The following is a 21,944-nucleotide window of genomic DNA, read 5'->3' as shown; positions in this document are numbered from 1 at the left end:
GATGCGTCTTCTTTACAAACCGATGCGCCTGCCTGCACCTGCCGCCTGTCCAACATCACTACTCTGGACGGCTTCTGACTGTAGAATTTTTTTGACAACTACAAATACTTGGTTGTCTGGTTAGACTGTAAACTCTCCTTCCAGACTCACATCAAACATCTCCATCCAAAGTTAAATCTAGAATTGGCTTCCTATTCCGCAACAACGCATCCTTTCACTCATGCTGCCAAACATACCCTTGTAAAACTGACCATCCTACCAATCCTCGACTTCGGTGATGTCATTTACAAAATAGCCTCCAAAACCCTACTCATAAAATTGGATGCAGTCTATCACAGTGCCATCGTTTTGTCACAAAGCCCCATATACTACCCACCACTGCGACCTGTACACTCTCGTTGCTGGCCCTCGCTTCATACTCGTCGCCAAACCCACTGGCTCCAGGTCATCTACAAGACCCTGCTAGGTAAAGTCCCCCTATCTCAGCTCGCTGTCACCATAGCAGCACCTCTACTGTTAGCACGCGCTCCAGCAGGTATATTCTCTCTGTCACCCCCAAAACCAATTCTTCCTTGGCCGCCTCTCCTTCCAGTTCTCTGCTGCCAATGACTGGAACGAACTACAAAAATCTCTGAAACTGGAAACACTTATCTCCTCACTAGCTTTAAGCACCAGCTGTCAGAGCAGCTCAGTAGATTTACTGCACCTGTACATAGCCCATCTATAATTTAGCCCAAACATCTACCTCTTTACTACTGTAATTTATTTATTATTTTGCTCCTTTGCACCCCATTATTTCTATCTCTACTTTACACTTTCTTCCACTGCAAACCAACCATCCCAGTGTTTTTATTTTTTATTTTTTTACTTGCTATATTGTATTTATTTCACCACCATGGCTTTTTAATTTTATTTATTTATAATATATATTTGTTTGCATTCACCTCCCTTATCTCACCTCACTTGCTCACATTGTATATAGACTTATTTTTCACGTGTATTATTGACTGTATGTTTGTTTTACTCCATGTGTAACTATGGTTGTTGTATGTGTCAAACTGCTTTGCTTTATCTTGGCCAGGTCGCAATTGTAAGAGAACGTGTTCTCAATTGCCTACCTGGTTAAATAAAGGTGAAATTAAAAAATATAATAATAAATGATGGTACAAAAAAAAAAACAAAACTGTTTTTTTTCTTTGGATTATCTTTTACCAGATCTAATGTGTTATATTCTCCTACATTCCTTTCACATTTCCACAACCTTCAAACTGTTTCCTTTCAAATGGTATCAATAATATGCATATCCTTGCTTCAGTGCCTGAGCTACAGCAGTTAGAATTGGGTATGTCATTTAGGCGAAAACTGAAAAAAAGGGCGACCCCCTATGCTCCTTTGAGACCCCTCTTTCAAAATCACTGAGATGTATAAAAAATACATAACCCTAGGCATGATGGGATGTTAATTGAATCATTAAAGCAGGAACCACACCTGTGTGGAGCACCTGCTTTCAATATATGTTGTATCCCACATTTACTGTGTTTAGAGTTTCCTTTATTTTGGCAGTTACCTGTATATTTATGCATACAGTGTACTGTAGGTGGAGAATAATATTGAGGCACACACACACACACCACACACACACACCAGAGGCGCGGTTGGCGGAGGAGCTATAGGAGGATGGGCTCATTGTAATGACTGGAATGGAGTCATGGACGGAGTCAAACACATTGTTTTCCATGTGGTTGATGTGTTTGGTACCATTCCATTTATTCCATTCCAGCTATTACAATGAGCCTGTCTTCATATAGCTCCTCCCACAAGCCTCCTCTGACACACACACACACACACAGTAAGAAAATGAGAAATTACCCATCGAACTCTTTTCGGGTTGTTGAGATGAGTATAATTAATTTGTGGGCGTTCCTAATGACTTTTTCTCTTGGTTATTCTCATTGAATTGGACCACCACAGAGATCAGTAATTACAATCCAGCCTGTGTGTGCTGCTGTGCATGCTAAAGCATTATAACCAGCAGGTAGGAAACCACTGATGAAGGTATTYCCCACCAGAGATCAAAGCAAAATCAGAGATGAATCACCTGGTGCATCCCAAACGGCAGCCAGCGCCCATCYGATGAATCTCCTGCACTTAGCCGACCTTTTAAAAGCTTTATGAAAAGACCACCTRTTGAGAGTGAGAGGACCTTTCTAATAACGGCCTAATACTCCACCAGGGGTTTCTACCTGATCCAGACAGAGTGATACTGATTGTATCTGAGAGACATTGAGATAAAGTTATGAACAATGGGCAGTAAAATCCTCAAAGGAGGTCCCGTAATTAACCGGGGATGAGAGGTAAATCTAATGCCCAAAATTGAGAAAGATGTACGAATTTGAGAGATGTTGAGATGTAGAAAAATTTGAATTAATGATATAGTAGATACATAAGAGATATGGAGATGAGACAGAAAAAGGTCAGTAGGAAAGGATTGGGCGGCTGTAAAAGGAGACGGGACTCCAGGACAGGGGGCAGCGGTAATTTTACAGTGGGCTGTAGACGGAGAGAGAGAGAAAGCGGACAGACAGGAGTTGAATATTTCTTGCTACTCTTGGGGAAATTGCAGGAAAGAGCAGGAAATATTTTTAAAAGGAAGGGAGAAAGTCGAGCCTTTAAATTAGGGATGTTTTCTGGAAATTGTCTAGGCAGTATGGGCCAGAGTTACGACTACAAACAATTATAATAATTGGGTTGTTTGAGGCTCCGTCATTCCAATAGTGATGGTGGTCGAGCTTGTTTTGTTGCTAGAAGGGCATCACTGGTTGGTTGTGAGAGCTGGGTTATATTTGGCTGTAAGCGATTCAGGTCGGAATAGTTGAATCGTAAAAGTTTTGTGATAGTTTCTGGTTAATGATTTTTGGTTTGATTGTTTAGGTAACACCAGTGAATTTGAAGAGGAAGTTAAAGTATTCTAAACATTATAATCTGTTTCCATTACGTGGAACCAGGTCAGGTCGGTAAAGGGAATTGCAGGTTGGTTAATATATTTTTAAAGGATAGTGCACGTTAATCACAGTTGTGGGTATCTAATGGCAGGATATTCCTATTACGAATTTTGGGAGACTGTCTGCAAAAGGAATGAATGGGTTTCACATATAACCATTGAGGAAATTTAAAACTAATGATTTGAGGAAGTAGCTAGAATTATCATAATTAATAGGTTTTTTTTTGTAGTAAACGTTTGGGTTTGAGGGAGCTCCATGTTTCCCAGAGACTAGTGATCTTAAAGGGTACACTCACATATGGAATATTAGGAGTTTTATTTTCTGAGTTTTAATTAAAAACATGAATCCTTTATATGACGGGTTCTTTAATATGTCTAATCTAGTATGTAACATGACTGTAAAAGGGTGGTATAACCTTTGACCTCTATCATGGCTTTCTCTTGTGGTCTGATCAGCCTCATGGGAGGGCCATTTGGATGGAGATTTAGAGGTAATTTGTGATACTGATTTTAAGGTAAATTGAGTAATTGATMATTATGAATGAGTTTATAGTTCTTTTAYAAAGTGGTAATTTGAACCAATGAGAAGAAAGAAATGGCATAGCCTTGGATTAATGGTAGATTTATGTTAAGTATTTAGAACATAATCCAGGCCAACAGGACAGGGATAAATTACATTTGTGTTGATTTTGAATTATTGAGAACACAGAGATAACCTTAATCAACCTATGTAATTACTTTGGAGAGGGCCACCCTAGACAGGTAATTTTTCCAAAATCTATGAGTTCAGACAGTGAGACACTTAGTCAAGATTTTGCAACCACCCATATAATTGACAGACAGATAGGAGGAAGGAGGAGCCCTCCCCGCACTGCTAAAACCTTGAAGGTTTGGGAGCAGGGAGGAGAAGGTGGGGAAGGGGGCAGGAAATCAGCAAAATAGGAGTGACACAGACTGGGTCACGGTTACTGAGGGGAGACAAAAGAGGGAATGAAAACTTAGTTGGTTTCAGGAACTAAGGGGCAGCACAGATAACTCTTAAAGTAGATWAGTCACTTGACAGAGAATTGATACAGGATAGACATGAACGGACGCCCAAGGGAGTATCGGACATGTGGAGAATGAAAGGGGCGATCCTACATGATAAGGTCAGAACATAAGGATAATTTACTAATCTTACCTAAATCATTGTTTAGAGATGCGACAAGGTTGTTACCTGGGCGGAGCCAGGTATCAAAGGTAGGATGGGACACTTTGTGGCCTATTGGATAATAAACTAATTTTAAAAAATTCTAGCTAACAAGTTTGCATAGAAGTTGAAGTTATAATCAGATAGAACAAATGAGAAAATGTTTGTTAATCAAACCTGTATGTCCAAGATTTTATGCACAACAGGTGAATTACAGGAGAAGGTGATTCACTCAATCCAGTCCCTGAGGAGAATAGACGGGAAGCAGCCCCGTTGGGAGGGGCCATACCAAGTACTCCTGGTAACAGCCTTTGGTGTGAGAATAGCTGAAAGAGCTACCTGGGTACATATCACACATTGTAAGAGGGTAAGACACACTGACACTGTCGAACAATCACAGGGGTAGGAGCAGAACCGAAACCAACAAGGTTCGGGGGTTAACTCTCTGTCTGGGGCTTAAAGAGGGATGCTACATCTAATCTGTCTGGGGGTTAAAGAGGGATGCTACATCTAATCTGTCTGGGGGTTAAAGAGGGATGCTACATCTAATCNATCTAATCTGTCTGGGGGTTAAAGAGGGATGCTACATCTAATCTGTCTGGGGGTTAAAGAGGGATGCTACATCTAATCTGTCTGGGGGTTAAAGATTCCCTAATACCYGACATTTCCCGGCTGTGAGCTTCATAGAAGTGAAAGTATGGCTTGGCCTCTGGCTGATGATATGTTCTCTGGGAGAGGGTGGGGCTTTACAGGAGTGCTGATTGGTCTGAGCTGTCTTGYTGTGGGAGCAATATTCCTTAATACACCAAGACCCATCCGAGGAGGCTAAAGAGGGTAATCTGACTTATAGTGTAGACAATGAGAATTTAATATTACCAAAGCATTTCAAACGGTCACTGAAACGGAGTAGTATGCTAAGCATGAGAGTAGAGTTAGGGGAGGATATCTCAGTTGAGTTCTATGTAGACCAACTGGGGTCCTTCACTCCTTGGCAGTCCAGAACTATGGGCCTTTTGGGAAGGTATTTGTGTAGATCTCCATGTAATGCGTGGAATCAGGTCATAGCACACACTGAGAGGGGTGGCTACGTAAACTCACATACCCAATATGGGAACAGATGGAGTATGGTAAAGGTGAGGGTTTTTGAATGCCATCCGGAGCAGGGGAAGTATTATATAAAGGTACGACTTACCATCAAGAATGTAAACACMGAGGATCTTGGGTTGTGGTATATTGGCTTTGACCAGGTTTTGACCGATACTATGGTGCAATTCGAGGTAGCAGAGGTAAGAGTCGGTGTGGATGCCAGGGCAAGTCAGAATCCAATCAGTCTCCCTAACAAAACTAATATTCCTGATATAGTCATGCAGGGCCAAGGGCAGGTACGAATAGTCCAGACAAAAGACCTTAAGGAAGTGATTGAGGTGGAGACTGGGTTTGGGGATTCTAATCTATGGTTAGAATGGATTCAATATACGGCCAGATCAGTAGCTAAAGAAGAATGTTATGCCTGTGCCACAGCTAAACCTAAGTTGACTACCATCCCTTTTCCACTCAATGGAATTAATTCACCTAGGGTAATGGCCTGTATGGTACAGCTGTTTATGAAAGCAGGAATGCCAGATTATGACAGTTGTACTGATCTGCACTATTTGTATCCACATGAACCCCTTAAATCTAGGCTCCCTCCCTTCACAGTGACTGAAGGAAACTATTACTGTTTGGCCCGATACAACAGGAATGGGAAAGATGTAGGGGAAGTGAATACTTGCAACAGCACGGAGAATATTACAGCAGATGAGACCATGAGAGATCTGTCAGGCTGGTTGTGCTCTGGGGATTTCAGTAAGATAAGGAGGCCAAGGGCTGACATCTGGGGGTTGTGGGGGGGAATGACGTTATGGACGAGTTCAAAGCTAGAAATCAGATACTAGCAGGATTGGGATCAAGCATCTTCTGGTGATAACAGCTGCAACTAGGTGGATGGGATGTCAGAATAGAATAGCCTTGGATATGTTACTGAYTGTAAAGGGTGGGGGAGGTGTATGAGGTTTTCATCCCCGATAACACAGCTCTAGACGGATCAGTGACCAAAGCCCTGGCAGAGAACTCTGCGGTAGATAATGCTCTTACAAATTGATTTGACAGTATGTTTGGGACATGGAAATTGTCATAATCACTGTGTTGTGGGCCACTTTCACCTGTATGAGTGTTTTGGTTCTGTGTGAATGCTGTTTTATTCGTGCGTGAAAGGTCTCATTTCTAGGATTCTGGAGAAATCGATGACACAACAGATGGTGAGATACAGACTGATCCCAAGTTCTGACCAGTGGAATGATGAATACATGTTCCCAGACAGAAGATGGATCCKGCTCCTTCACATACGCAGAGCCTATGTGGTATGAAACCATTTTTAAATGTTTAGGTCCCTTCTTGTTTTTATGTTTAGACTGGWTWTTTTAATGAAGATTATAACGAAAATTCTGACAAAAAGAGTTATGATTCTGATGTAGGCCTGGAACAGTCAATGTAAATACATATATTGTTTTTTTTGTGTGGTTGATTTTGAGTATAATGGATAAATCAAATGTAGATACATGTATTGTTTTGGTATATTYTTGTATAAAATTAATGTTTACATATAGTGTTTGATATAATGACCCTTATTTAGTCATTAAGGGTGGATTGTTAGGATATTTTATAAAGGTTTAATATAAATGATTAAATAATTCTACCCAGAAACTTAACCATTAGGATTATTTGTTAGGTAGCATGTAGGGGGGTAGAAAGGAATGTCTGTGTGYGTGCCTAAAGAAAACTAACTGGATCATTAACCTATGTTTGAACCGACTTAGCTATAACTCTGTGGAGATAAGGGAAGACAGCTCAAGCCCCTACAGGTTTTCCGTATCTGGGGGGGGGACTGGAACTGTCAGCTAAATGGTAATAAACTGTGGTAAAAGGCTTCAGGAGATAATCCAGATTAGTGTGTATGTATGTGCGTTACTAATAGAAGGGATAAAAAGAACGGTTTTGTATATGCACGTCAGAGATCTCTCGAGAATAAACGCTATTGATTAATTTGGACACGGGTTTATGTCTATTTTATGCAAATAAGGATCTTACAAATTCTTAGAAACGGACAGAGTGTTTGCTTTGTATAATTAAATTGTTTAATGAACATATAGGAAACAAATTCCCTCATCAGGGTTAAAGAGGGATATTACATCTATTCTGTCTGGGGGTTAAAGACGGTTACTACATGTAATCTGTCTGGGGGTTAAAGAGAGATACTACATGTAATCTGTTTGGGGGTTAAAGAGGGATACTACATGTAATCTGTCTGGGGGTTAAAGAGAGATACTACATCTAATCTGTCTGGGGGTTAAAGACGGTACCTACATCTAATCTGTCTGGGGGTTAAAGAGGGATACCATCAAATCTGTGGGGGTTAAATTGGGATACTACATCTAATATGTCTGGGGGTTAAAGAGGGGTACTACATCTAATCTGTCTGGGGTTAAAGAGATACTACATCTAATCTGTCTGGGGGTTAAAGAGAGGATACTACATCTAATCTGTCTGGGTTTAAGGAGGCTGACTACAATCTAATCTTAGCAGTTGGCTCTTGGAGGATGACTCTTGGGGTTGTGAGATAAGACAATATTAAAATACATTCAGGTATCTGTTATTTTTTCTCAGCACAGTTTATCTCTGTCTGTCTGGCTACATTAAAATCAAAGCTGCATTGCATCCCTTCCTCTTTGTTTGTGTAATCAACACTCAATCAAATGTAATGTCTGTGTGCGTGCGTCTGTGTGTGTGTTCTTTCATGCAGCATCTGTCCACACCATCCTGGAAGCTGACCTGGTGATCGTGATGAAGCGAGGAAACATCTTGATCGACAAAACCAGAGACCCTTCTGGAGAACGAAGACGGCATGTTCGCTTCCTTCGTCGAGGCGCTGACATGTAGGCCACACTGTCAGCCGCACACCATCAGTCTATCTATCAATTAATCAGCCGCCTCAGTGTTTCCCACAATGCGCAGAGTTCGGATATTATTACCATTATTTACTGAAGCTCATACTGTAGGTTTTAGACAGTAGAATGGAGCCAGACCGGGGTTGACCACCTCCACTTGGTAATGGTAGGGGAAACACTGCTTCCCAAAGCACCACTGATGGCCTTCTTGTGTTGATTATTGGTAATGTATTAGTTATTGAGGGATTGATTGAATGAGTGACCTATTAACTTGGTCGTGTAAGGATCACAATCGGTCGTTAAATATTATTACAATTTTACAAAGCTTTACTTAAATGTTTTATGTTTAAATGATATCTTTTGTTACACTTATTACTATATGATGTATGTATATGTATATATTTTACACCATTATTCATAGGTAAGCAATAAGCAGGTATACTGTAGTATTACTACATTGGTACGAACACTGTAGGGTATATCGCTGGAGCATTTTTAGCCCGGTGACCCTTTGTCTGTCTGATGAGATGCTGACTGAACCATGGGACTGTGGACATTTAGTGGTCACTGACTCCTCTTTGCAAAAGGACAACTTTCACCCAATGGGTGTTCTCTAAAGGACTGAATCTTAATGTGAGATGTGCAGGCCTAACTTCAACGTATACACAACTGGTGTACTGTAAACCATACATTCATGTCAAGATGTATGTGAAAACTTGGAGTTACGCATGTTGGTGTTAAGTTAAGATCCAGCCCTAAATGATAAGGGAAGATTCCGCTTTCTTCTACCTACCATAAGCCAGGCCAGCGTTTSTTTCRACCATACATGGTGCTGGCTGGTGTAATTGGTAAGGAAAGTGGTTTATATTTTCAGTATTAAACCTGGTTTCTGGGGAGCTGTGCCACTGTCCCACTGTCCCACTGTAGTACCTGAATATTTATAGTTATTTTGCATATCGAACAATGAGAATTTTATATTGACTTCTTTGTATTGTATTATAGCCTGAATGCCAAACTGATTATTGTAAGGTACACTTTGAAGAATMTCAGTATCTGTTTTTACCACCATACTGCTGTGTTGTTTTGTTTGTCAGTGTAAAGCGGTTTCTCATCTCAAGAAATTTGTTTTTAATTCATTCTTCATTCTTATTCAATCCCAAACTCCTGACCCAGAATTCCTGCCCTACTTTCCTTACACACGTGTGGGATGTTTTCCCACTCATGTTTTCAATTTAAGAAGCCCTCTCTATAATCTATGAATGGGTAGGCATCTTCTAGCCTGGTTGAACAAGACAGAACCATTGTTTCGTTTAGCTTGGATTCCAGGCTAGGTGTCTCCCCTCAACCTCCATACTCTCCATTGTATACATTATAAGTGAGTAGCAGCTAACCTAAGTAAATTTAATGTAGACTTCTGCTGTGGCAGGGGGTCCATGTAAAGGCCAAAAGTCAACAACATGGCCCCTATACTGTGGCTGCTATCCTTCACCAGAGTTGTCTTTTTATGGCAAGCAGCACTTTGGGGTCACACATTTTCTATGGATTGAGGTCAGGGCTTTGTGATGGCCACTCCAATACCTTGACTTTGTTGTCCTTAGCATTTTGCCACAACTTGGAATATGCTTGGGTCATTGTCCATTTGGAAGACCCATGTCGACCAAGCTTTAACTTCCTGACTGATGTCCTTGATGTTGCTCAATATATCCACACATCTTTCTTTCCTCATTGATGCCATCTATTTGTGAAGTGCACCATGCCCTCCTGCAGCAAAGCACCCCCACAACATGATGCTGCCACCCATGCTTCACATTTGGATGGTGTTCTTCGGCTTGCAAGCCTCCCCCTTTTTCCTCCAAACATAACGATGTCATTAATGCCAAGACACAACGTTTCGTTTTTGTTTGCAATTTCCAGCATCAGAGGCATATTTCTCCAAAAAGTTACAATCTGTGATTACCCATCGTGCCAGTGCAAACCGCTTGTCTGACTACTCTTGACATGGCCTTCTTCCTCTATTGGAGCGTATATCTGGAGCATGTCGCTCCCTTGCCCATGCATAGTATGAGCGAACTGACACAACCATGCTCACACTCTTCAACATTCTCCGACCAATCCAAACAAAGCCATCATCACAGAGTCAACATAATCAAGGGACGCTCCTACCGAACAATTAACGTCGTGAAGGACAAACTAGAATACATATCAACGTGTACCTGTACTTCCCTCAGCATCTTCTTCATCACGGTCCTATCTGCTGACATGCTCGCCTGGATGACTATTGGCATCTTTGCCCAATCCTTTAGCATCACCCACAACAACTCTAAGTTCATCTAATGACGACACACAAACGCGTCTCCATCCTGTAGCAATCATGAGGTCCAGAACCTCGCTGGATCAAACCACACATTGTAATAAGTTCTCTACTTACCTATGCACAAACTCATTCGATCTATACACCACTACTACAGCATCGCAATCCGTCACACCCAATCGAATCATCCACACAAAAAGCACCTCCGGTCCCACAAACACCGGGCATTGGAACACGCTCAACGGCTATGAACACAGACTTGTGGCAGATCTAATAACTTTGTCGTCGCGACACTAGTGTCATTCTTCGTCCTTCGCACGGTGCTTCATATCGTCGATTTTTCCCATGATGATCAAGCAGAACCTGAGCAACTGAGAGATATTATATTCCAGACGATAAAGGCTCATTCCTGCACACTTTGCAATTACATCGTCAAGTAAATCAATCACTAGCCCATCGCACTACCGTAACACATATATATCGCCCTTCGTATCCAGCATTAAGAACTACCACTCAACATTGCTAGCCAATCTTTCCAAACAATCTCAATCGTATACGAATCTCCATACATGTTACTATCTTCCCAATAATTCTAGTCCAGGCGAGATTTTCCAAGCTGTTTAATGGCACAGTCAACTTAGTGTATGTAAACTTCTGACCCACTGGAAATGTGATACAGTGAATTATAAGTGAAATAATTTGTCTGTAAACAATTGTTGGAAAAATTACTTTTGTCATGCATGAAGTAGATGTGCTAACTGAATTGCCAAAACTATAGTTTGTTAACAAGAAATTTGTGGAGTGGTTGAAAATCGAGTTTTAATGACTCCAACCTAAGTGTATGTAAACTTCTGCCCTTCAACTGTATAGTCTAGGAGAATAACATTGGAGATGAGTGGTAGGCTATTGTCCCTCTGATGAATTTGAAGGCAAGGCTGTGGTGTAAGGCTATGACTGTCTGTTAATCCTACACTTCTAAAAAACGGTCCCAGAAGGGTTCTTTGGCTGTTCTCATAGGAGAACCCTTGGATTCCATGTAGAAGCCTCTGTGAAAGGGTCACACTGGAACCCAAAAGTGTTCTATGCGAACCAAATAGGTCTACCTGGAAACAAAAATGGAAAGGGTTCTTCGGTGGCCGATTTTGTCTTGAGCGGATTTGGCTTCGATGGGGCCGGAACATAATTCAAATAATTTGTTGACTGCAAATGACCGCTAGAAGCCCAAACATATATAATGTTTAACTAAAACATAATAATTTTCAACCTTGCTTACATTTGTATACAATCACATGTGTCTCTATTAAGTATGTGTAATAGATGGAATATGATTTCTTAATTAAAATCACTGGAGCTGATTCCTGTTTATTTTTTTAGGAGGGGTTGCTCAGAAAGCTTGGGGGCCAAATAAAACCACCCGCGGGCCAAATTCCGCCTGCAGGCCGCCAGTTGGGGAATCCTGTTCTATGGGGACAGCAGGGAATTTTTTTTAGGTTCTAGATATAAAAACACAGCAGCGTTGCAGTTCTTGACACACTCAAACCGGTGCGCCTGGCACCTACTACCATACCCCGTTCAAAGCCATTAAATATTCTGTCTTGCCCATTCACCCTCTGAATGGCACACACACACAATCCATGTCTCAAGGCTTAAAAATCCTTATTTAACCTGTCTCCTCCCCTCCATCTTACATCGATTGACTGGATTTAACAAGTGATAAGCAATTATAGCTTTCACCTGGATTCACCTGGTCAGTCTATGTCATGGAAAGAGCAGGTGTTCTTAATGTTTAGTACACTCTACTTATAGATCTATAGTAATTAAGACTGCAGATATCCTTGATCCATATCACAGAGATTATATCATCTTCTCTGSTTTTACTATTTATATTTTCAATCTTGGGAATGTGCACAGCAATATATGTTCAAATATTTTCAATAATAATCAACATAATTCCGAGACTACAGGTTGTCTTTTTCCATTTTATTGTGGGCTTGTGTCTGTCTCATATGTTCATTGTGTATAATTAACAGATGTTTTAAATATAGACATAGTTGATCATTACACTGTGTGCCTACCTTTTTTTACACTTGAACTGATAATAAAAATGTGCTTTGAGTTAAAAGTGCTTTTTGAGTTTAATACGCTTAGACACACACACACACACACACACGCGCGCGCTCTCAGTCTCACACACAACACACCTCCTCGCTTACTAAATGGCGCCATCTCTTGGTCATCAATGGGAAGCAGACCTATCCTAATAATTAATCCCTATAATAATGTAATAACACAGCAATAATTAGCTTACTGTTGGAAAACAAGTCATTTTTCTATCACACTTGCCTTGTTTAAAAATAAAACATCAATGTTATTTTAATTTGGACCCAGTAATGGGATGGTTTAACCATTACCTCAAATACCGGTATTGATTWATTAACTAAACATAGTTTCTAACGGGTACACATATATTGTTTTMCTTTTAAATCAATAAAACACAATTTAGAAGTAATTACTGGGGTTTCCTCTTTGTTGAACAAAGCCAGCAGTGCACTGCATCCCGCCCATAGAGTGGAGCAGCTACGTCAAGAGTATTTGGGATGCGCCCTGGGTCTGTGACTGCCTGGGTCTGTGACTGCCTGGAAACTCTCACCCGTCAGTAAAACTTTTTGGAAGTGGCGCTGGAGCTCCTCGAACAGCTACCAACCATTATGTGATAGAAGTAATTTTGAAATCAAATCGATGAAAAACGTTGCAAAATAATACGAATTTATCCAACTTTTAATCATGTTTTACGCAAGCTGACAGGAGAATTACGCACGACTAAAAAACACTTCGGTTTACTAAAACCATCCGAGTTTTTTCCTCTATTGCAAATGCAAAAGGATGTTGGCGAGAAAAAGCATCATCCCGGAGGAGTTCTCCCTACCGGGCTTGCTTCGAGGATCCACCGCAAACCAGTGTTCAGGGACCGGGTGAACAAAGCACGCTTCATCGCCAAGAGCGGATCCTGCAACTTGGCGCACAAGAACATCCGAGAACAGGGAAGATTCTTGCAAGACGTCTTCACCACTCTGGTGGACCTGAAATGGGCGTTCACCCTGGTCATCTTCACCATGACTTTTCTGTGCAGTTGGCTCCTCTTCGCCATGTGCTGGTGGCTCGTGGCCTTTGCCCATGGAGACCTTGTACCCAACCGCACGTCTGGCATTGAGCAGTGCGCACCAACGTCAAGTGAGTAGTATAGTATAGGCTCTATACATATTTGAACTGTTGATGTTTGGAGATTTAACTTGTATATATTTCTGTATTTTGTGTGTAAACTTGTGTATTTTAAGGGTGGGAATAAATTATATGGATTTATTGGGGGACTTTTAGTGAAATTAATTAAATATACTCAGTTTTAGAATAACTTTGCTATTTTCTGTGATAACACTGTTACAGTTATATGATAGATCTCCTTGCCATTAAAAAAAGGATTTTCCTTCAAATTATAAGGAACTTAAAGAGATACTTTGGGATTTTGGCAATGAAGCCCTTATCTTCTTCTCCAGAGTCAGATGAACTCCTGGGAACCATTTTTATGTCTCTGCATCCAGTATGAAAGAAGTTGGAGGTGCTGTAGTTTCACGAGTAAATGCTAACTAGCATTAGGCAATGACTGGAAGTCTATGTATCTATTAGCATACTAGTAGTTACCAGCAATGACTGGAAAGTCTATTGGTATCTACTAGCATGATAGCAGTTACCATAGACTTCCAGGCATTGCGCAAACGCTAGTTAGCAATTGTGTTAATGATAGTTAGCAACTTCCATCAAACTGCATGCAAGACATACAGATTGTATCCAGGAGTTCATCTGACTCTGGGGAAGTAGATAAAGGGCTTCATTGCCAAAATCCTGAAGTYTCCCTTTAAAGGGYCAATCTGCAGTTGATACATTCATAAATTAATAATATGTACCAATTGATTCTTGAAGAATATAAGTATAATTTATAGTTCAACTGTCATYCCCCAGCTGAACGCAAAATATAAGCTTGTTTTATTCCTATGTTTGTAAACAAAGTCAATGTAAACAAACACTATAYWGCCTCAAAACGTGGAAGTAAAGTAAGTAGCCTTGRACGAGCATTGSCGTGTGTGASCAGGAAGCATGAGGCAGCTTGATGTACAAGTACAGGACGCTAGTCTATCACAAGYCCTTACCCCCAATCTCCCTAATGCTGAGTGCTAAGCAGAGARGCATCAGGTCCCATTTTTACAGTATTTGGTATCGAGCTCCCAACCTTCCAATCTCAYGGTGGACACTCTAACCACAAGGTCACTGAGACACGGTTAAAACTACCATTTTGATTRCATGGATGGTCAGTCCTTGCATCCATAGCTCTGTGTATGAATTTGAGAGTGGTTCCATTTCTCWGGCCCCWRCCRRKWSRTTTTACCCAAACAGGGGAGTGTAGCACGCTTTGTTATTGTTTCAACTGCTGATTGCCCCTTTAAAGTCTCCAACATATTGCTCTCATTATTTAGTCCTCTGAGATCAGTGGTTGTAGGGGACACAGATGAGGACAGGAAGCCATAGGAAACCACACTGCCTGTCCAGTAGCTTCCTGCTCCTCTGACCCATGTGACCTCTTTACCCTCACCACAGATGTAAGATCAGGTCTCTATCCTCACCGCAGATGTAGGATCAGGTCTCTAAACTGCTATTACAGATGTAGGATCAGGTCTCTACATCGCTATTACAGATGTAGGATCAGGTCTCTACACCGCTATTACAGATGTAGGATCAGGTCTCTACCCTCACCAAAGATGTAGGATCAGGTCTCTACACCGCTATTACAGATGTAGGATCAGGTCTCTACCCTCACCACAGATGTAGGATCAGGAGGTCTCTACATCGCTATTACAGATGTAAGATCAGGTCTCTACATCGCTATTACAGATGTAGGATCAGGTTTCTACATCGCTATTACAGATGTAGGATCAGGTTTCTACATCGCTATTACAGATGTAGGATCAGGTTTCTACATCGCTATTACAGATGTAGGATCAGGTTTCTACATCGCTATTACAGATGTAGGATCAGGTTTCTACATCGCTATTACAGATGTAGGATCAGGTCTCTACACCTCTATTACAAATGTAGGATAAGATGTCTACAACAAACATCTGACCCTTGACCAATATTTACGTCCAACGTCTCCCTCCTCTTTAACTCTAATTTCCTCTGACCCCTGACCTTTGACCCTCTCTCTCTGCTCTGCAGGTCATTCACCTCAGCCTTCCTGTTCTCCATCGAGGTCCAGGTGACCATCGGCTTTGGCCACCGTATGATCACAGAGCAGTGCCCCACGGCCATCGCCGTCCTCATCTTCCAGAACATCGCTGGCCTCATCATCAACGCCATTATGCTGGGGTGCATCTTCATGAAGACAGCCCAGTCACACCGCCGCGCCGAGACGCTCATCTTCAGGTAGGACGGTAGCCTACAGGTTAGATTAGGTTGGAGAGGTGGGCCAGCAACAGTGTAGGTGAAGGTGTCCCTAGACGCTGATCTTGGGTCAGTTTAGCATTTACCCCACTAATGGTTAAGATTGGGGGAGCAGAAGCTGATCCTAGATCTGTACCTAGAGAAAGCTTCACCCTGGAGAGGTAGAGGATAAAGAGAGGTGGGCCAGCATCCGAAGGGTTGCCGCTTCGAATCCGAAGTCCCAACTAGAAAAATCTGGTGCATGGTAGAGCTGCACAATTAATTGAATTCACATCAAAATCGCAATATCCATATCGCAAGAGATCCGTATTTCATGCAATATATGAGATGCCACTAAACCGTGTGTAWAGTCCYTTTTTATAGTTGCCTTTGTTTGTAGTCTCTCCCTCTCCTCTTGTGGCTGTTTCCRACACACACTTAGCCCCACCCCTTGTCAATCACGCAGCGCAGTTCCTCCTCCACACTGTTCGATTCTCTATAAGGTTGCATGCTAGATTAGATTGTTAGATTATTTGCTCATATCATGCAGCCCTAGTATATCCATATCAAACAGACCTGGTATATCCATATCATACAGCCCTAGTATATCCATATCATGCAGCCCTAGTATATCCATATCATGCAGCCCTAGTATATCCATATCATGCAGCCCTAGTATATCCATATCATACAGCCCTGGTATATCCATATCATGCAGCCCTAGTATATCCATATCATGCAGCCCTAGTATATCAATATCATGCAGCCCTAGTATATCCATATCATGCAGCCCTGGATATCCATATCATTATCCTAGATACTGAAAAAGAGTTGTAAAGTTTGTGTCTCTATGCCCCAGATTCAGAGAGCGTATTTTGAATGGTCAAAGTTTGAGGGTTTTGTACACATCCCATCTCCTGCTGTTGTGCCCTTGAGCAAGCCCTCAAATCTGATCCAGGGGGTACACTCTGGCTGATAAATCTGTAAGAAAATGTGATTTAAAGTTATCTTTTCTTGTCATATCTATTTTCAGCCGCAACGCCGTCATCGCCGTGCGCAACAATCGCCTCGCTTCATGACCCGTGTGGGCGACCTCCGCAAGTCCATGATCATTGGCGCTGCCGTCCGCCTCCAGGTGGTACGCAAGACTACCACCCCGAAGGCGAGGTCATCCCTATCACCAGATCGACGTGCAGACTGAGAGCGCCGCTGCGAGTAACTCCATCTTCCTCTTGGCGCCACTCATTATCTGCCATACATCAATAAGGATAGTCCGCTGTACGACCTGTCGGCCATGGAGCTGCAGTGCAGCGACCTGGAGGTGATTGTGATCTTGGAGGGCGTGGTGGAGACCACGGGCATCACCACCCAGGCCCGGACCTCTACGTCACCGAGGAGATCCAGTGGGGTCACCGCTTCGTCCCATCGTGACCGAGGAGGACGGGGTGTACTCGGTGGACTACTCCAAGTTCGGGAACACGGTCAAGGTGGCAACGCCGAGGTGTTCGGCCCGCGAGCTGGACGAGAAGCCTCCATACTATCCAGACGCTGCAGAAGAGCGAGCTGAGCCACCAGAACTCACTGAGGAAGAGGAACTCAATGAGGCGGAACAACTCCATGAGGAACGGCGGCGGGAGCTCCGGCACCATGCGGAGGAACAACTCGGCCCTCACCGTGCCCAAAGTGCAGTTCCTCACCCCTGAGGCGGTGGGCCAGAACATGGCCGTCACATGACACGAGGCCTGGCTCCCATTGGCTGTCCTGCTCTTCCTGGGTGGGACCTCCCATGTTTATCCTTTGGCTCAGTTAGAGCTGACTCTTTCCTGTTCCCCACTCTGCCACATATACAGTAGTCAATGCTATACCTGACACACACAATGCCCTGTTATAATTATTGTTGTGAGATGGATTTAACCTGTTTTAGTTACTGATTAGTGTCTCATTTTCAGTCTGGTTTTCTTCCAAGTGCCTTTGCCTTTGTCTGGTTCTAAGCTGTAATAGGCATCCACAAGTTGTACTTTATGATGTAAATGCCTTTACACATGTAATAACTCTTTTAATGCTTTGTACTGAATTCTGTACTCATCACTAAATCCATGTGATTATTTTTATTACTCTTTAATGTTACCGTGACCAAAGAACATATTATTACAGATGATAATGACCAACTCTTGCCTAATAGTAGAAGAAAAGTATGTTTTGATATCATGCAACATGTATTACACCACAACCGTGTTCCTCATTCTTATCAAAACCTTTAATAAAGCATTTGCGTCGTACTGTATGAACATGTACTGTTTCTGGAAACTGTCACAGTAAATAGATCCCCTATAAAACTGATTGTTTTGGGTTCGATTGGAACATTTTCCCCTCAAATTGCATCTAAATTATTGGACAAATGTGTATTTTCACTGTGATGATTCAATAGCATTTAGAATCAAAGTGTGGGAAATCTGTATACATTTATTCTGTTCACAAGCAATTGTCTCTTGATTAAATATATATTTTTTAAAATTGACAATCAATTAATCAAAGAATAATCTGGATCACAGGTTATAAAAATAAAAAAGATACGTGTAGCTGTTTTTTGGTTGTGTCATCGCATTATCAATCGAGGCGTCGTTGCTACCACAGCCATAAAGTCATAAACCCGCCTTTCTACAATTCGCTTCTTAAATGCTGATCTTATAACTTAACTTAACTTACCTTATGCCTTGCCTTAAATTATGTTCATTAAATTAAGCTCATTTTTGCTTTAAGGAATTTTTACGATATAGCCAATTTTGACTGTGTTAACTAGTGGAAACACAATCGGTCGAGCACGTGCGACAAAGTTCTGACTTGTTGCGACAGGTTTAGAAACTGATGTACAGTACTCTATGCTTGTTGTGGTGGAGACAAAGATGGGTGAGCAGAAAATATTAGGGATTGGGATATCTCGCTTTCTTTACTGTCTACGGGGACATTCTACAACAATACTTGACTTTGCAGAGTTTGGAGTGATGCGTTAGCGTATAAAATATAAAACCTGCAATATATCATAATTGAAAACGTGAATTGGAAAGCCCCGCCGATTCAGGTGCGTATTTCGCAAAAATAAAAATATTCAAAAATGCTTTATTTCAAGTTTTCGTTAACATTCAAGCTAGCTAGTGTTAGCTAGCCAGACAGCGACTAGCAGAGTGCGCGCCAAAATGAAGTAGGCCGAAGCCTAGAGAAAATCGTTGGCCTGTCCTAAACTTGCCTGGAAACCCGACATTGAATTCTGGGTCGGGCAGAAATGTGAGATGCAGAGGAAACTATCCTGATTCAAACGCTACTTTCTGGTTTCCAGGCAAGCCCTAAGGAAATATAGTCTACACCTGAGGGCTGCAAGAATAATGTGTAATMTGTTCATCGGAATTACTTTATTTTAAAGATGCACTGTACACTGAACAAAAATATAAATGCAACAATATCAAAGATTTTACTGAGTTACAGTTCATCTAAGGAAATCAGTCAATTAAAATAAATTCATTCGGGCCGAATCTATGGATTTCATATGACTGGGAATACAGATATGCATCTGTTGGTCACAGATACCTTACCAAAAAAAGTAGGGATGTGGATCAGTCAGTAWCTGGTGTGACCACTATTTGCTCATGCAGCGCAACACATCTCCTTTGCATAGAGTTGATCAGGCTGTTGATTGTGGCCTGTGGGATGTTGTCCCGCTGTGTGAAGTTGCTTGATATTGACTGGAACTGTAATCGATGTGTGCGCTGTTGTACACATCGACCCAGAGCATCCCAAACATGCTCAATGTGTGACATGTCTGAGTATGCAGGCCATGGAAGAACTGGGACATTTTCAGCTTCCAGGAATTGTYTACAGATCCATGCGACATGGGGCCGTGCATTATCATAATGAAACATGAGGTGATGGCGGCGGATAAATAGGAAGACAATGTGCCTCAGGACCTCATCACGGTATCTCTGTGCATTTAAATTACCATCAATAAAATGCAGTTTCTCGACCGTGTAAATTGGGGCCTGGTCTTTGCAGATGTAAGTTGTAATGGCAGCTGTTATCTCCTTCCATCTTCGTGATTCTTTGCCATATGGTGTGCCGCGGACAAAAGCCTCTTGCAACGTCTGAGTCGGGGGTTTGTTTTGAGCACTAGACTGTACTTTTTTGGGGTCTCATCCGTAGACTCTCTCCGTACTGTTTCACATGATTCTTGTGTAGGTGGTAACCACGTCCATGTGACCGAAGTAGCCCCTCTTTTAGGTACGAGCTCCGTGTCACGTTCATTCTCCTCCATGTTTGTTTGTGTTGCAAATTTCGCAAAGCGTTGTCCAATTGACGAAATATTGGCGTAAAGAGTGTGATTTGCGACGCAACGAAATAAACAGCATAATATGAAACGATAGACGTTTTTCTATCGTCACACAATATATATCGGCAAATGCCTCCATCTGGTGGTGCAAAGTGAAAATCTCCCTGGTCCATACAGCTCCCCGGTCCAGATATTGGTAGTGTAGTAAGGCTGTGTAAAATGTAAAATATTCCTATGGAATAATAGCACCAATCTCTGACTGCAAATATTAAAAAGTTGAATAATGCCATCGTACTGATCTCTGATAATGCCATCGTACAATTCTCTACGACTGTTCTAAACATTTCCACATCTTGTTAGGATCCGTGCCGGCAGATCAGATCAATGCAATCCGACATTTACATAACAATTGGTCAGTTCTATCCGCAATCGTTTGGACGTCCCTAATATAAACGTCTAACCCTAACATTAAGCCCATACGTTTACCGTAACCCGTTTAAATTTCAACTTCAATGGGGCAGGGACGTCCTAGGATCTGAAAAGCACAACCCATGACAATGGTATGTTTCCATCCCATCATGCATTGCGGTGTAACGTAGCTACATTTTATATAAAAATACAAACTATGCACACCTCGGGTTATCGAAACGTTTTGAACACATTTCAAACATAATATAATACTATTGCACACAAATTAGCACCACACTGTACCGCACGTTATTATGAACCGTTCCGTGAATTGTATCTTCGTTGATGGCTACCTTGCCTTTTTCAAGATTGAATCAGCTTTGCGCAGTGGCAGTATCGTAGCCTATGAGGTCTATCCGAGGCGCGATTATTGCTAGTTGAAAACTTTACCCAATACCCCGCCGTGACGACTTGAAATATAGTCGGCATTCAATTTTTGACGTCTCTAAGGAGACTGATTTCCTGTTGAAATAAAGAGTTAAGTTGTGCTAATTGCAGTATCGGTCATCTCTGTCGGAGTTCATTGAATGTGCCGTCATTTGCAGATGTACTAATAAGTGTGTATTTATAATATGAGATTTGTTATCTCTGCTCTTCCATGAAAATACGAATTGAACGTTGAATTACATGCAGCGCTCTGGTCTTGCTTCCCAGTTATGCTACATACATCAGATGGATTTGTATCTAGTGGGCGTGCGAGTTTGTAGACAGTTTGTGTTATCGAACTCTTCTCCGACTTTGGAACTGGTATGATTTCCCATTGATCATATTGTCTGTTTTTTGTTGTTGTTGCTGTTTACCGGTAGTTGGTTTTATGTTGCTACTACTGAGGGAAAGCAGGAAAAAGAAAAGCACCCAATTGTCATACTTCACCCAATTGTCATACTTGAGTGTAAGTAAAGATACCCCAATAGAAAATGACTAAAGTGAAAGTGAAAGTCACCCAGTAAAATACAACTTGAGTAGAAGTATTTGGTTAAAATATATATATAATTGCTAAATATATACTTAAGTATCAAAAGTAAAAGTACAAATCATTTAAAATTGACTTATATTAAGTAACCAGATAGCGCCATTTTTTTATTTACGGAAAGCCAGGTGCACTCCCAACGCTCAGACATATTTACAAAATGAAGCATGTGTGTTTAGGGAGTCCGCCAGATCAGAGCAGTAGGGATGACCAGGGAGGTTCTCTTGGTAAGCGC

At 41.6% G+C, this 21,944-nt stretch overlaps 1 protein-coding gene, 1 long non-coding RNA gene and 1 other non-coding gene across 3 annotated transcripts; 2 read left to right on the top strand and 1 right to left on the bottom strand.

Annotated features, from left to right (window-relative positions):
- Nucleotides 1-7,340: 7,340 nt before the first annotated feature.
- Nucleotides 7,341-9,695, bottom strand: LOC139026288 (uncharacterized). The gene is made up of 2 exons (XR_011478052.1): nucleotides 7,793-9,695; nucleotides 7,341-7,689 (listed from the first exon to the last, which is right to left on the bottom strand). It is a non-coding gene; the product is annotated as an uncharacterized lncRNA (long non-coding RNA).
- Nucleotides 9,696-13,276: 3,581 nt separating this feature from the next.
- LOC112077129 (ATP-sensitive inward rectifier potassium channel 8-like) lies at nucleotides 13,277-17,768 on the top strand. The gene is given in 10 exon segments (XM_070441586.1): nucleotides 13,277-13,410; nucleotides 13,413-13,719; nucleotides 15,750-15,956; nucleotides 16,987-17,021; nucleotides 17,024-17,123; nucleotides 17,125-17,207; nucleotides 17,210-17,332; nucleotides 17,335-17,370; nucleotides 17,373-17,487; nucleotides 17,489-17,768. Coding segments are annotated over 10 exon segments (1,248 nt in total). The 5' UTR covers nucleotides 13,277-13,367; the 3' UTR covers nucleotides 17,688-17,768.
- A 3,287-nt stretch (nucleotides 17,769-21,055) lies between these two features.
- Nucleotides 21,056-21,193, top strand: LOC112077131 (U4 spliceosomal RNA). The gene has a single exon (XR_002895335.1). It is a non-coding gene; the product is annotated as a U4 spliceosomal RNA (small nuclear RNA).
- The last annotated feature ends 751 nt before the right edge of the window (nucleotides 21,194-21,944 follow it).

The sequence above is a fragment of the Salvelinus sp. IW2-2015 genome, unplaced genomic scaffold (assembly GCF_002910315.2).
Source record: "Salvelinus sp. IW2-2015 unplaced genomic scaffold, ASM291031v2 Un_scaffold4314, whole genome shotgun sequence".
In the NCBI taxonomy this organism is placed as follows: domain Eukaryota; kingdom Metazoa; phylum Chordata; class Actinopteri; order Salmoniformes; family Salmonidae; genus Salvelinus; species Salvelinus sp. IW2-2015.
This window is presented reverse-complemented; position numbering and strand designations above follow the sequence as displayed.